The sequence below is a fragment of the Jaculus jaculus genome, chromosome 4 (assembly GCF_020740685.1).
Source record: "Jaculus jaculus isolate mJacJac1 chromosome 4, mJacJac1.mat.Y.cur, whole genome shotgun sequence".
NCBI classification, from domain to species: Eukaryota; Metazoa; Chordata; class Mammalia; order Rodentia; family Dipodidae; genus Jaculus; species Jaculus jaculus.
Window position 1 is genome coordinate 2590577 of NC_059105.1, and position 16178 is coordinate 2606754.

A 16178-nucleotide genomic window follows, 5' to 3' on the forward strand; every position below is an offset into this window, starting at 1 on the left:
ATGTCTCATATCCATCCTGTAGGCCTTCTGTTATGAAAGGGTTCCCATGGGCAGCATCCCAGTTTGTTGGGGTGGGTGGTACCTTTGTTCCACGCTGTTCTTAAAACCACATCTTGGATGTGAATCTGAGTGGACAGTGTCTCCACTTGGCGGCATGAGGAGCTGTCAAGCCTCTGCTTCCTTGACTCTGCTCTTGGGAAGCCAGCGCAAGGGCTGCTATCTGCTTCCTCCAGCTGTGTGTAGCCTGCTGCCTGCTCTGATGTCCTGCAGTTTCTTTCCTGTGTCCCTCCATGGGTTCCTGCTGCTTCTCCCTCCTCAGTCTCCCTGCCTGGTCTGAGGATCTCCCCCATTTCCAGAGAGCCCACAGTGACCGCCTGCTCTGGACCCAGCTGTAACCAGGCGGAGGCTTCCTGCTGAGCACTGCCTGGCCTTTGGCTCCTTTGGGTCATCTCTTCTGCAGCTTCAGAGTTGTGACTTCAGAGCTGCATGTCTGATCATTGCACTGGCATGTTCAGTTCTGAAAGCTCTGTTTACTCCTCCAGGTCAGGTTCTATAACCAGTAGTTTCTTCATCATGGCGCCTAAGTACCTGGCTTTGATTTTGCATACATATTCCAACATGCTGCTATCCAGACTAAAGCAGATTGCTTCAGTAACTGTACCCCTTGAGGATCTACATGTATTTCTAGTGGACTTCATGTTTGGAAATGATTTGACATTTAGGGAAGTGTTTCAGAAATAGTGTCCACCCCATCCCCTCCTGCTAGCTTCCCACTGGATGAGCCATTGTCACCAGCCCTGCTCCATGTGTCAGTAGAAGTCCAGGTATGTCCAGATGTCACCATGCTCTGCATGGCCCTGCCTCTGCTGCAGCAGGGCTCCCCCAAGATCCAGAGCTGCACTTGGTCATTCCTCACCCACAGCCTCTGTCTGTGACAGTCTGTAACCTCCTAGTATTGTTCACGACTTAGACTGTCTCAGGGAATGAATCCTGCTCAGGCATTTTATAGAAAGTCCCTCAGACCATGCTGGTCTGCATTGTGATGAGAGAAATGACCCCACAGGATCATGCTTTTGAACTCTGCATTCCCAATTAGTGGCACTGATTTGGGATGATGTGGACCCTTTTGGACATGGGCCCCACCTGGCAGACCCAGGGCCTTAGGGGCATGGCTTGACAGTTACAGGCTGGCTCCACCTCCAGCTAGGACTCACCTTCCTGACTGCCCTTTCGATGTAACCAGCCACCCGATGCTTCTGCTGCTCCTGCTGCATGCCTTCTCCACCCTGATGGACCAAGCCATCTCAAACTGTAGCCAAAACCAAGCCTTCCTCCTTGAAGTTCCTCCTTTTGGGTGTGTTATCACAGCACTGAAAAAAGTCACTAAAACAGTGAGGTGTTTTGTTTTGTTTTGTTTTTTAATTTTATTTATTTATTTGAGAGCGACAGACACAGAGAGAAAGACAGATAGAGGGGGAGAGAGAGAATGGGCGCACCAGGGCTTCCAGCCTCTGCAAACGAACTCCAGACGCGTGCGCCCCCTTGTGCATCTGGCTAACGTGGGACCTGGGGAACCGAGCCTCGAACCGGGGTCCTTAGGCTTCACAGGCAAGCGCTTAACTGCTAAGCCATCTCTCCAGCCCAACAGTGAGGTTTTGATCATGGGCCAAGCGCAGGGCCAAGAGCCATTCTCAACACTGCACACTCAGGAGCACACCATGGGCACAGTTTGTCTTGGTCAGTGGATCTCCACTGTGAAGTCACCTTTTTCTGCTGAAATGGGGGTGGATGGGGCAGCAGTACTGTAGTTATGGCACTTCTTCTGTGAAGACCTTTTGTCTGTCCCCACACACGTTCTTACTTAGTCACTTGTTGAGCCTATGCCACCTCTTGAGTACTTAGCTTTCAGTTGGCTGACTCGTGTCATGTTGTTTACTCCATTGTTCTGTGGCCACAGGTGATGTCACAGCCTGCCCTTTAGCACCCTTTGGCATTCCCATCACTTGGCCTTGAGCATGTCCTGATTGTGGCTCTAGTTGGTGCTGACTCCTTGGTGTTGGGTTCAGATGTCATGCTTCCTGGGATGTCTCTTGGCAGCACTAATAGGCAACCTAGAAGAAATGCCTCACAAAAAGGCTATAGTGGCTTTGTGTAAGGCCATGAAATGCTGCCACTACACAGTATCTGTCCTCTTAGTGTTGAGGCCAAGCAAACTCCCAGGGGTACTGTTTTCTGACTTCCACTAAAGATAGAGGTAAGACCAGCTTCCCTTAGCAACAAGTTCTTACTGTTGTGGTCTCCCAGAGCCTAGCATACCTGGGACCCGCTGACCCCATAGTCAGGTCCAGCTTTGTCCCTGCTGTAGATGTGTCCATATAGATAAGGTTCTTTCCATTGCTGTTTTCTAGGTTGCTGTCACCCATCTGTAGCTGCTGTTTTAGTCTTCTGTCTGCTCTAGGGTCCTGCCACTGCCTTAAAAACTTACTCTCTGCAGTGAGAGAAAGCTCTGGTTAGAAATTTCACATGTGAGCTATACTCCCTTCCTTATACCTCCATTCCTCCACAAGTGACAGGAAACCAAGCTTAGAGACAAGTCATTCATCCTTACATCAAAGGCCAGGGTATTTTCATTTTTAGAAACTGTCCTTTCTCTCCCCTGGAGGCACACATGGTAGGTACCAAGCTGATGTTCTTTGCCCAGCCCACTCCTGAGCCTGGCTTTCTTCCTCCTCCTAGGAACCCACAAATATACTTTATAGCACCCTATGAAAAGAATAGCTATGGTGAAGAAATCAGCTTTAGTAAAAACATTAATAACTCTATAATAAATACAAAAGTTATATTTGTTGTTTTAGAGTGAATTGCTCTTCACTACAAATGACTTCCCTCAGTGGTGTAGGACTTGAGGATTCAGGGGGTTCCCCCAGAACTTATGAACCCCATTTTGGATTCTATTCTACCAGTAATAAAGAATTAAGACAGACTCAAGAACAAATTATGAATTACTAAGTTATTTAAGGGGAAATCACCATCTATGGGGTTTATTTAAGGGAGATTGGGGTCTAGGAAGGGAGGCTAAAGATGTGGAAAGTAGAAAATACATTCTCACGTGAAAACACTGTAGTTTATTATAAGGTCAAGTTAATAGAAATTGAGGTGTTTAGATAAGGACTAGAAGAGAGTTGTAAGCACATGGAAAGTAGAACTTAGGTGTGAATGTAGAGAGACTCAAAGAATACACACGGCATTCACCATGTGCTTTCCTAAAGAGGGGACGTATCAAAGCAGAAGAGAAATTAAGGGTCTTTGGGGAAAACTGAAGCAGAGCCACAGGTATGTGGAGGGGAATTAAACTGAGGCTTAAAGAGAAAATAGGGCAAAGCTGCAAGCATGTGGACTTAAGAGAAACTGAGGCTTTTAAAAGAGAAATTAGGATAAAGCTGTGAGCATGTGGACTTGAGAAACTGAGGCTTTTGGAAAGCAGAACATAGGCGCTTGTGTAGGAAAGCTACATCAAGTAGACTTAAGAGAAATGGAAGAGGACAAAAGGTGAGGCTTGTGGAGGAAAAAAGAGGGCAGCGATCAAAGAAGAAACCAAGAAATTCAGAGGAGAAATGAGTGATAAAGAGGACTGCACCCATTGTTACTATGAATGTAGAGGATCTACACAGGTAGAAAGTCTAGAGTTGATGAGAACACCCATGTGGTAGATTCAGAGATTAGAGAAAAATCATACATGTAATTAAAGTGAGAAGTTACCCCAAACTATAAACAAAGGCAAGCAGAAAACTTTAGATCAAGAAACAAGGCAGCCACACTCTCCTAGCTTTTGTCTATCTGATGTTGGCCAGGAGGTGATGTCTGCCATCATGATGATGTCATGCCATCATTGTCCCCTGCCATCATACAGCTGCCCCTCGAATCTATAAGCCAAAATAATTCTTTTTTCCCACAAGCTGCTTTTGGGTGGGTGTTGTTTGCCAGCAATGTGAAGCTGACTGCAGCAGTAAAATCGCTACTGAGAAGTGTGCTCCTTGCTACTAGAAACCTGTCTGACTTTGGCCTTTTGAAGCTTAAGAATTTGAAACCTTGGCCTAAGAAACTCCGTGCAGTGCTGCATGTACAGCTTGGTGGACCATTCTGGTCAGACTTGAAAGACCTGAATGCCGTAAGAACTATGGACTATGAGGTTTAGCTTAACGAGGGTGAGAAAGAGCTTTGCCTGGACTGGGCTAGAAGCAGTCTGTGAGAGACTTGCTGTTATTCCCATGTCCTGAAAACTTGTGCAGGACAGTATTGCATAGAAGTGGGCTGGTGTGAGCAGAGGGATGTGGCACAGATAAAACAGATTCTTCAGGCTGCCTGTTAAGCTGTAATTGTATGAAAGATGAGCCAGCTGACCTGCATTGGAATAACAGGAAGAAGGCAGAATGTTTTTGAAGGGGGCTGAATGCTGAAGGAGTGTTCTGTTCTGTTCTTCAAAGTCTGCTTTATCCCCCCCCCACCCAAATTCATAAGTTGGTAGCCCACCTGGTATTACAGAGTATACCAAATGCAGGAAAGGGTCATTGAATTTTCAATCTGGTTTTGTATTTTGGAAATGGCCATGGGCAGTGTGGAGCAGGTTTGTTAAATTACCTGCATGGAACCCAATGGAGCCATGAGGATGGACCATGGGTGGCAGTGGAGACCCATTGGAGATGCCAGGACTATGAGATGGCTTCCAGGGAGAGCTGCCAGCCCTGATGAAGTTATCTGGGACTCTGAGTAACCCAGTTGGAGGGCCAGAATTGGAACTCCACAGACTTGTCAAACTGGTTAGATTTGTGGGACTTGGAGACTTGTCACTGACTAGAGTTGTTGGACTTGGAGCTGCAGAGTTGGGTGTTTGCCCTGTATAAATGTAGTGTTGGTTGGATATTTTTTTGCTGTGCCCAATGCCATCTTTTGCAGTGTGAATGTTTATTATGTGCCATTATGGGTTCTTTGGTATTATGGCTTAGTTAAAAGACCTTGGACGAGGGCTGGAGAGATGGCTTAGCAGTTAAGGCACTTGCCTGCAAAGCCTAAGGACCCATGTTCTACTCTCCAGATGTCATGGTAGCCAGACAGTGCAATGCCTACTGGGTGGCCTAAGTATCTGGTGTCCGATGTCAGTGGCTGAGGTCCTGGTGTGCCAGTTCTCAGTCTCTCCACTCTGTGTCTCTTTCTCAAAATAAATAAATAAGATGTGCTTACTGGCTTAAAAAAAAAGACCTTGGACTATGGAGATATTTGAACATCATTGGTATTTATAAAAACTATGGGAGCTTTTAAAGTTGGGCTGAATGCATTGCATTTTACATCATGGATGGTTTGGTTTATGGAGGCCAGGGGCTGAATTTGGTGGTTTGATTTAGGTGTCCCCTATAAACTTAGGTGTTCTGAATGCCATGTCCCCAGTTGATGACAAGTAGGGAGTTAAAGCCTCCTGGAGGCAGTGTATTGTTGGGGGCGAGCTTATGGGTGTTCTTGCCAGTATTTTGCACATACTCTTGTTGCTGCTGCTCATCTGATGTTGGCCCAGGGGTGATGTCTACCTTCTGCTCATGCTGTCATTTTCCTCTGCCACCATGGAGCTTCACCTCAAGTGTAAAAGCAAAAATAAACCATCTTAAAAAGAAAAGAAACATCCAACAGCACAGAATAAATTCTGGAGACATATACATTCATTCTCATTCTCTCTCTCTTTCTGAGGGTTGTGTCCAGAGAGAGGGAGGGGCTGGGAAGCCACATATAGCATCAGATTTAGGTATGTAAGGGAAGATTTGATTGGCTAGTACATTTGGTGGACGGACGTCAGAGATAGCCCACCTTAACCATTTCATTAAGATAGCATGTTAAACAGTAGGCAGTAGAGGGTGCTGTGGATCAGACTCAATCAGATATTTTGCCAAGAGTTTTTGTTCTTTTGTGGCAAAGTGGCATTCAAATTGGTACCTCCTGGTTCTATTTGAGCCTCAATCCCTAACTGAAACTGCCTTTTAAAAAAGCTAGCTTTCATCAGCCATGGTGGTGCACTTGGGAGGCAGAGATAGGAGGATCACCATGAGTTCAGGACCACCCTGAGACGACATAGTGAATTCCAGGTCAACCTGAGCTAGAGTGAAACCCTACCTCGGAAAAAAAAAAAAAAAAAAAAAAAAAAAAGCTAGCTTTCTCCTATCCTCCTACATCAGGACCCAGGTACCATCTCTGGACATTCCATTTGATGCATGCATAGGTTCTAAAGCTGTCTGCCACTGTGCTTATGTCTCCTCCAGCTTGAGCCCTTGCCAGAACAAGTTTTACAGCAGAGACCCAATGCCAACGCCATCCGTTCCATGGAGAAGGTGATGGAAATCCATAGTAAGTGGACCCCCAAAACCAGATACTCTGTGCCCAGCTCCCCTGTAGCCCCTGCCATCTGTCCTGGATTTTATTAAGCTGGTAGAGATTCTCACTGATCTCCTTATCCAGTTTCTGCCACACTGGAGTTTGCATCTCCATATTGGTTGGGATCGAGGCTCCAAAAGTCTCAAGTCCCTTGACTCCAGTTCCCAAGAGCTGGGTTGAATGGGTTAAGAGCCTGTGCCTGGGACCAGAGGGACCAAGTGTAGTGTGCAGCCCATCTCCTAACTCTGGTCCTCAAACCTCTGGTCCCAGGGCCGGGTGGCACACAACCTCATACCAGAACTTGTGCTCCAGCCAGGTACGATAGCCCAAGTACACACCAGAGGTCTGCTCCTAGCTGCCTCTGTGGCGACTGGCCTTGGAACTGTTCCAGCTGGCTCCTCTAACCCTGAGAATCGGGTTCTGGGTGGGCCAAGCTACCAGACACGCCCTTTGCTTAGGCCCGACAGGGGATCTCCCCAGGATCTGCAAGGCCAGGTGCCGCCCAGCCTGCACTTAACCTGCTCCCAGAACCAGGAAGTCACAGCATTCCCAGGCTCAGACAGCCCTGTGCTACAGAAATGTGTGCAAAAATGTCCAGGCATCACTCTGTCAAGAAAGGCGCCTTAAAGCCCACATGAAAGGCCTCTCGAAGGCCTGCGGGGCCCCGCCCACATGCCTGAGTGTCCTTTTGCCCACAGGCAAGTACTGGCGCTGCCTGCAACGCCTATCCTCCACCGTGGGACACTCTCTGATCGAAGCACAGACGTGCGAGAATGAAGAAGCTGAGACAGTCACCGCTATGGCCTCCTTGTCCGTGGGTGTGAAGTCTGCTGAGAAGAGGTGAGCCCTGCCCACACCCTCCCTGAAGCCTGCTGAGCACACACCTGCCCTGGGATGCCTGCATTGTCAGAATGGTCAGAGTCTTCCTGAGTGTGCCCCGCCTGTCCTGCTGGGACAGTCCCACAGTAACAAGGGTCGTGGACGTGCCCATTGACCCTACACACAGGCCAGTGTCGCCTGCTCTCCCCAATGTAGACGAGCCCAAAAGAGGCTTTGGGCTCAGGTCCCAGAGCACTGCACCTCCATGGGGCATTGGTCTCAGCAGTGGTGCCACCACCCATGCTGTACCCTTGGCCCTTCTCTCCCCCACAGGCCCGAGGACGAGCCCATGGAGGAAGAGCCGCCACTGTAGCCTCTGGGAGCTTCTTTTCTCTCCTTTGTCTGTCTGTCTTGAAGCTCCACCAAGAAACTTTCCTGTGTCACACCTGTGTTCTGCCATGGTGCTCTGTGAGCACAAAGGAACACCGGGTGTGCAGCAGCAATGGAAGGCCTTTCTGCCACCTCCAACCACAGGTCTGGAGACGCACATGTACACCGGGCATGGCAGACCACACGGAACACAGGACAGCGTGCGACACGTGGGCGCACAGACACGTGGAAATTAAGCACACACCGGCAGTTCCCCGGGGAAGAAGCCACGAAGGGAGAAGCCTGTGGCAACTTGAGAGTTGTCAAATTGAGTTAACCTGAGGAAAGTGAATTCAAAGATCTAATAACACAGAACAAGCTCGATTAAAACTGGTGCTTAACGTTGATTCCTACCCACAATTCCAGTCTCCATGTAAACCACTCAACTCATCTTGTAGCTTTTGTTTTTTTTAACAAAGAGTTTTCTGTGGCTCTGGCCTGCCTTGTGAATCTTACAGGGTGCCATGGGGGTTGCAGCCGGGTTGGGGACAGAGTTGGAAGAACCTTGATCAAGAAAAACTGGACAAACAGAAATGTGAGCCTATGAGTCAGCTTGGGCTTCTCAAAGCCATCGGAAGATGCGAGTTTGTGCCTTTTTTTTATTGCTCTGATGGGTTTTCGTGGCTGGGTTTTCTGAAGTATGAGGAACAATGCCTTAAGTAAAAACAAACAGCAGGAATTGATGGGACAGTGTCCTGTGGCTGGCCGAGCCCTGTGGCACTGGCCTGGCACTCTGAGGGTAGACACCAGCCATCGTCCCCAGAGGGCCACAGTCCAGACATCCTTGTTTGGCTTTATTGCTGTTTCAAGAAAATGGAAGTGATTCCAAAAAAGTGGCAAATGCTGTTGGGGGTTTTGAAGTCCAACAAATTTTCAATGGATCCAAAGTGTTCTTTTCTCATATGTCACTTAGCAATTGACATCTCCATTTGGTTGTGAAGCATGTCGTAGGCACACTACAGTGTTACGATTGGAATGCTTTTTATTAAAAGCAAGTAGCATGAAGTATTGCTTAAATTTTAGGTATAAATAAATATATATATGTATAATATATATTCCACTGTATTCCAAGCTAAGAAACTTGATTCTTATGAGATCTTCATAAAATATTTATAATGCATTTATAGAGAAATATATATATATATATACATATATATACATATATATATGTATGTAAGATAAATGCAGACTGCAAAGGTCCTTGGCAGGTGGAGGGCTCATGCATTAGCTCTGAGGTGCTAAGGGGTCGGGATCTGGTTTGAAGTCCATGGGGTTTTGAGTTCTAGATTGGCTAGCTTCCAGATAGCCAATGTATTCACCCTGGGCAACTTGCCTACCAGTTTGTACTTTAATTTTAATTACTTTCTACCAGAACCCCTCCCTTTCCAAGCCATGCACATATGTATCTAATGAGTTTTTATAGCAAAGGATTAAACTTGTTGATTTTGTATGAATTTTTCACAACAAAGCTCCTGGCAAAATATCATTTTCTGAATTTTACATTTTTTCCTTCATTCAGCAGTTTTCTGAATGATGACAGTGTCTGAACCTTTTTCCTTTCTAAATTCTTACTTGTACATTTTTTTAATTCGAGTTTTATGATTTGGTTTTGTTTCTTTTTGTACAGTGAGTCATCTCAGGATGACAGCCGTCATGGGTGATTTTCAGAGTGAGTCTCGTGGGCGGGGCAGTGGCAGGGTCTCAGTGGTGCCGGGTTGGGTCTGTCCAGCTCTGCCCAGAGAAGCCAAGGGCTTCTGGCCTGCAACACCAGTAGTATTACCAGGAATGGCATGTTTTCTCTCTGGGACAAGGCAGGACTGAAGGGCAGTCAGCATTAAGTGGAGACTTGCGACTTGTCAGGAAGGGCTCCATCTCAGCTTTCCAAAGACCTCTGAAGCATGTCAGCAGTGCACGGCCCAGGTGGGGCTCGGCTCCCATCTGGGCTTTTAGCCGCAGCCACGCAGCCCTAGGTTTGGAGCCTGCGGCTGCAGGATCTGAGACCCTTGCTGCCTGTGACAAGACCCCACTGAGCCTTGTGGGAGCACAAGGTCCTGGGGGACAGCAGCCTTTGTCTTTGCTTTTTCTGACAGTAACTGATACTTTTTACTGGTGACTTAATTTTCTAGCACTTGAAGCTACCAATTTCATTCCAAAGTGTGTGGAGTTCAGACTGTGGAAGTTAGATGCTCAGGAGGGAGCCTGAGTAGGCTTCTGAGTTTGGTCAAGTTTACAGGGTAAATGGGAACTTAGTCAACCTTTTGACGGGCTGAGCACACATTCTTGGATTCTTGGTTACCGGGCTGCACTGGGTCAGCACCAAGCTAAGACTGGCTAGAGATTGGGACAGGAAGGTCTTAGGACATGTCGAGCTGGCCTCCAGAAGCCACTCAACCTCTGTCCTGCTCGTGACACTGCACGGCCCTGAGCCTGGCCAGACACCCTGTCCTGGTCATCTTGTCTGCTCTCCACACACCTGGGGCCCCTGCCAGCCCCAGCTCTGGGGAAGCAGTGCTTCATCGTGCCCTCAGATGATGGCGGCTTAGTGGCCGGGGAGTCACAAGGATTTGTTTTGGTCCTGTCTAGACACCCTCTGTTCAGGGGCCTGCCAGAGGGCCAGCTCACTCCAGCTTGCCAGCGTGCTGAAAGCATGACCTACCATGTAGCCTTTTCTTTCCTTTGAAGACACAAGTGACCCTTCTCCACAGTCAGCCCCCAGGGCAGGTGGCCCAGGACTGGCCTCATCAGCCTCTGGGTCAGGATCACAGCACTTCCCTGCCTGGTCCTCGCAGCATTTCCACCTTTTCCTTCCTTTGCAAAGGCTGCGCGAGGTGCTGGCTGGGGAGTCGGGAGCGAGCACTTTACATCCCTCTAAGGGAAGCCCTGAAGGTACCACATCACCAGGATATGTGGTGTCCACCTGCTTTTAGGGCTTCCAGCTGCGCCCTGAGTGCCCATGCCCCACCAGCAGGCGGCTGTCCCCAAGGCCATGTCCGTTGGGACTGGCCGTCCTTCTGGGTGTCCCAGGGCTGTGGCTCCCAAGGGCCCCCTTGTTGAAGTGTTTTGATTTTTCTTTACTTTTCAAATCTGTCTCCAAGAGGAAGGGCCATTTTGCAGCGGCCTGACAGGAGAGCAGGCCTGACTTTGCGGCACTAGCAGTGGAGTCGGTGGTGTCTCTTCCATGACATTCCTTCTTCGCTGGCCACCGCCACGTGCTCATTCCATTCTTCTTTTTGTAGACTTTGGGCCCACATCTTTTATGGGCATTGATACATATATAAATATATAGATATAAATATATGAATATATTTTTTTAAGTTTCCTACACCTGGAGGTTGCATGGACTGTACGCCGGCATGTCTTTATATCGAATACAGATTTTGCACGCCAAACTCGGCAGCTTTGGGACGAAGAAAAAATGCCTTTTCCCTCTCGTGACACTTGCAGATACAGACGATGGAAGTTTTTCTGTAAAACAAAACCTTGAAGGAGAGAAGGGGGGGAATTTGAGTCTTACTGAGCTTATTCTTAAGAAATTGTACTTTTTATTGTAAGAAAAAGAAAAGAAAAGGACTACTTCCACATTTGTCATATTAAAAGTTTACCTAGCACTTGTGACATACCAGTATATAGAGTTTATTGTATTTATGTGGAAACAGTGTTTTAGGGACACTCCGCAGCATTCAGACCGTACTGCCTGTCTCTTGTTCATTTGGAGGAGTTTTGTTTTGTTTCGTTTGTTTTCTTTCTTCGCCCTGCACAGTGCTGTCACCGGCCTTGTGACTGGCTCTTCTGATGGAGAAGCAGGGGCACTCCAGCAAGTCCCCCCGTCCACACAGCCATGTGACTTAACTTCCTTTTGGATAATGCAGGCGCAGGGCGAGGCGTCTGCTCTGGGCAACCTGATCCTTGCAAGCTGTGGGTCTAAGCCACACTTGGCGTCAGAGGAGGCCGTTTCTCCGCTGCGAGGACCCTGCCGTGCCTGCCTCACTGGCCTCTGCCGTTGGTTAAGCCTCCCGCGGGAAGAAAGCACGAACAGGGCTTGTTTGTCTGGGGCCTGTGCTCCGTAGCGGAGGCACTATTTCCACTTTATGAGAATGACAGACGTACATGCTCTGTCGCCATGTGCATGCAGTGGGCTGACCTCATTGCAGGTGTGTGCTGGAAGCCTTTGGAGCGTCGATGCCACTTGGGCTCTGCACAGCCACAGCCACCATTCACTTAACAACCTGTTTTCTCTTTGACTGTCCAGACCTCCCCCATGGCGCTTTCTTTTCTCAGTGGGGTCGGAGGTCTTGTTTGGTTCTCTCATTGTTTCATTTCGTGTGGTGGGTTTTCACTGACCGACGGTGTCCTCTGGCGGTCACCTTCTCTTCCCACCTTCTGGGGGTCCAGTGTCTGTACCACATCACACTCTTGTCACTCTTGTGGTGTAAATAAAGACTGTGTTAATTGCCCTCCCATCTCTGCTTTCTGACTGTGCTCTCTGCCTCACTCCTGCATGCCTGGGATGCTTGGGACTGAGCCCCATGCCCAGGGCTCCAGAGGGTGGCCCATATCTTGGATAAGATCCAGTGGCAGCCTTCTCACTGCTGCCTGTTTGTGGGGTCCTAGGGATGTGTCTTCATTTTAAATTTTCAATCATTTAAAGCACTGTGCTATTTTCTTCCCAGAAATTCTTTGCAGGCCAAGACAGAGCCAATCACAGAAGTGAGTAAGACCCAGGAAAGGGGCCAGGACGAAGGCTCAAGTCCACAAACCCAGTCACGGCCACCTGTGCTCCCATAGAGCCCCACCCCCCTCCATGACCACCAGGCAGCCACAGGCCCTGGGGAGGCCACGCCTTTCTGGGTTTCTGCACTCATGGCTAATCAGCTGGCCAGCTGGGGAAACTCCAAAGTGCCTGATACCTGACCAAGGGCAGCTCCCCTCTGATTGTTTTCCTCTTTGGACAGATGTCCCCCTGAAGGGCAATCAGTAAACACCTTGTGCCCTAGACTGGTCAGTCTGCTTCCCAGGCACCCACACTGCCATCCCAGGTTGTCCTCCCAAAGCCGCAGAGTGAGTTGCAGAGAAGTTACCCCAGCGGGTCTCAGAGCACCCTTCAGCTCAGCGGCCCACAGGACATGAGAGAGGGGCACTGGGAGGTGGAAGCCTCTGATGTGGGGATGACATTCTCGTACTGCAGCAGCTGCTGACTGCTGTAAAGATGGCAGGCTGGCAGGGCAGCCAGAGCTTTCATGTTTAAGGTTGGCATGGATGTGAAGATGGGAATGGACTTGCCCAAATGAGAGGGTCGTATGACAGCAGGAATCCTATCTAGAGCATGGAAGGAAAACAGTAGAGTATCTCAGAGTTCTTAATACCCTTCCTGCTGCTTGGTTACCATGACTATGATCATTGTAGCTGAAAGAGTTCTTGGTTTTTATTTTGTTTTGTTGGTTTTTCAAGATAGGGTCTCACTCTAACCCACCTGACCTGGAATTCACTCTAGTCTCAGGGTGGCCTCAAACTCATGGTCATCTTTCTACCTCTGCCTCCCCAAGTGCTGAGATTGAAGGTGTGCACCACCACGCCTGGCTTCTGAAAGTTATTTGGAACGATTGTTACAGAGTAGTGATGCCTTCACAACTTTAAAGATCATGAAATTCTCTACTACAGAGAAAAGCAGTAACAGTTGCTTGTGCCCACCACGCAGATCAAACACATGCTCAGCAGTGGAACATCAGAATTCCGCCCCCAGAGGAAACTGCCCTGGAAATGGCATGAGGGTGTCTGCTGTTTTCCTTTTTGTTTCTTGCGTTGTCATCTCCATAAAGGCGCTCGTGTGTGCTGTACATTTATTGTGGGAGCCATGCTGCACTGCTTGTTACAGGTCCTTCTACTTCTTACTCTTGACCATTGCCGAAGCAAGTCGCATGGCTCCAGCCCTGCATGGCCATCCTTCACCAGAAGCCACAGACCTCCGGCCCCTTTCTCTTCCTAGGCATGCAGGTTGTCAGTCTGTCCCTACCACTAACAACATGGAGCTGAGCTTCCTTGGGTCTGTCCTGGAGCACTTGGCCCTCTATTCCCACCAGCAGGAGGTCATGGGAAGGATTTGGCTTCCAAGGGAACATGACACACAAAATGTCTTTGTTCCAATTGACCTGTTGTTACAGTGTGTTACTTGTCCATTGCTGTGTAACAAATCATCCCAAAACGTAACAGCTTGGAACAGCAGAAGAGTTTATCATACTGTTCGTGTAGGCTGGGTGCCCCTGGCCCTCGCCTTCCAGGTTCTACCTCCAGCTGTAGGCTAGCTCCTCGGAAAAACAAGGGCCTGGTGAGGGCTTCCCTCTACACATTCCAAAGGGTGGCAGACCTTTCTTGCCTCAAGAGCTGGCATGACCCACAGCAATCAGTCTGGAGTGGGCAGCCCTTTCCCAGGAGCTGTGTACCACTGTCTTGGAAGAGACTCACCTTTGCCAATTTGCAAAGCAAGCAGTTCTTCCACAGAATGGGACCATTTCAGGAACCAACACCAGAGGGTGCAATTTAAGGGCCAGAGGGGAGGCTGCTGGCCACCTCTGGGGAGCCTATAGTCTAGTTCATTGGGTAGATGTCTCTGCCACCATCAGGTCAGGCCCAGGCACCTGGGAGAGCCAAGGAGATGGGGCACGCCCACACACACACCGACTAGTGGGGGACTCGTCCCCACCCTGATGTCACACATCTGTGTGAAGAGGGGCAGGCCCAGGGACCAGGGATGGGAGGGCCAAGATGAGAAAAACCTGCTGCTAGATTCCTGACCAGCTAAGATCAGGGAAGATGTGTTCTATCAGAAACTGCCATGGCACGCTGGGGTGGGGTTTCAGCTGTTCTGGTTGGGAGGCAGGAGTACTGGATGGCCTAACAGAGGCAGGCTGCTTCAGCTAGGAGGCAGAGATGTTGGATGGGCCCCATGCAGGGACATGTTCAGGCCTCCCAGAAAAGGCTGGTGTAATTCTGGCCCCACCTGGTGGTGCTTCCCAGAATCACAGCCTCACCCAGTTGTCCCCATCCCTGAGTCCACAAGCCTTGATCCCTGGCTGATGGTAGAGGTGATGGTGGTACAGCTTATCAATGCCAGGCACCTCACACCGTTCCCTAGTGTGTTGAGGAAGTGTAGACCTGAGGAGCGAGGCTTCACACAATGACAAGTCCCTACGGTCCTGACCTCCGCTCTGCTGGGAGACTACAGGACAGCAGCATAAGGACCTTCAGGACCACAAGGACCCCCCACGTCCTGGGTGCTGTGCTTTCCACGGTTCCTGCACATAGTCTCCTTCTCTCACTGACTACTCTGTCTGTGGACACCTCCTGGCCTCATGGTCAGGCAGGGCAGGGAGGCAGACATACAACATAGCCAGGGCCTTCTCTGGGAAGCTGGGAGGCAAGATTCGCCCCAGAGTCTGTGGTGGGACAGGTGACAAAGAATAAGTGGAGAGAGGTAAGGGCACCAGGTAGGGAGGGGAGCAGGGAGAGCCATCCACACTGTGGGAAAGGTCAGGCAGGAGTGCTCGCTCATGAGCTGAGTATGACTAAGCCCCCAGCTGAAGGGACCAAGCACACCATGCTTTCAAGAGCTCTGCTACATGCAGGCCTGAGACCCTTCAGTCTGGATGTGCAAGGCCTCAATCTCTGGACAGGGCCCACCAGGGAGGTGACATGCCTGCTCAACTCTGGATTGACCTGATGGGATATAGGAACAGGGGTGGAGTCTGGGGTGTCAGGAGATGCAAAGTGGCCATCCCTGGGGCAGTGTGAGGCTGTGTGGCGGAATGTAGTGGCTGATGGTTGCTGTTTGGAGCTCTGAGCTGGGCTGGGCAGCACTGGGCGGGCCCCAGCTGGAGGCAATTAGATGTGCCAGTCTGAAGAGCACACGTAGAAATTTGCTAGAAATGCACATCTGGGCATGTCACAGGTTAGCTGGCCTTCACAGCCATGAAACTGGACAGTACTAAAGGGTAATGGGTGTAGAGAGAAGACACATGGAGTCTACAGACAGCTGGGAGAAAAGGAGACGTGGAGTAACAGTATGTGGGGCTCAGAGGCTTTGGTTGGGGCATAGGCTTGGAGGGAGAGGGCTGGCAGGCAAAAGCTGGGAGTGGTCCTACAGTGCACACCCTGAGCCCCAGGCCCTCCATCCTTGCTCACCTTGACATCCGGACTGGGCCAACTCCTGGGCACAGTGTGGGAACCAGCCCAACCTCATAGTGAAACTGGCTGTCACAGAACTCAACAGCTCTGATCCACCCAGTTACTAAAACGACTCACAAGGCCAAGGTGCGTGTTTAGCTTTGTCACTGGACTGACCTGACCTCCAAGAGAAGCAGGTGCTACTCTGTAGAGGGAGACTTGAGGTCTCCAGAGGCCAAGAGTCTTGACAAAGTTTTATCCAGTGATTGAGTTAACAGCCACAACAGGCCCACTGCCTGCTGGCTCCAAAGCATCTAGAGTGGACACTGCATCCCTGGTCTTCCCCACCAGCAGTGTCC

General features: G+C 49.6%; 1 protein-coding gene across 7 annotated transcripts in view; it reads left to right on the top strand.

Annotated features, from left to right (window-relative positions):
* Positions 1-12122, top strand: part of Hdac4 (histone deacetylase 4) — a 303466-nt gene extending 291344 nt beyond the window's left edge. For all 7 annotated transcript variants that reach the window (XM_045146718.1, XM_045146721.1, XM_004667834.3 and 4 more), the window contains exons 25-27: positions 6303-6387; positions 7113-7254; positions 7567-12122. In XM_045146718.1, coding sequence (XP_045002653.1) covers positions 6303-6387; positions 7113-7254; positions 7567-7606 — 267 coding nt within the window. In that variant the 3' untranslated portion in view covers positions 7607-12122. The remainder of the gene's footprint in view (positions 1-6302; positions 6388-7112; positions 7255-7566) is intronic.
* The last annotated feature ends 4056 nt before the right edge of the window (positions 12123-16178 follow it).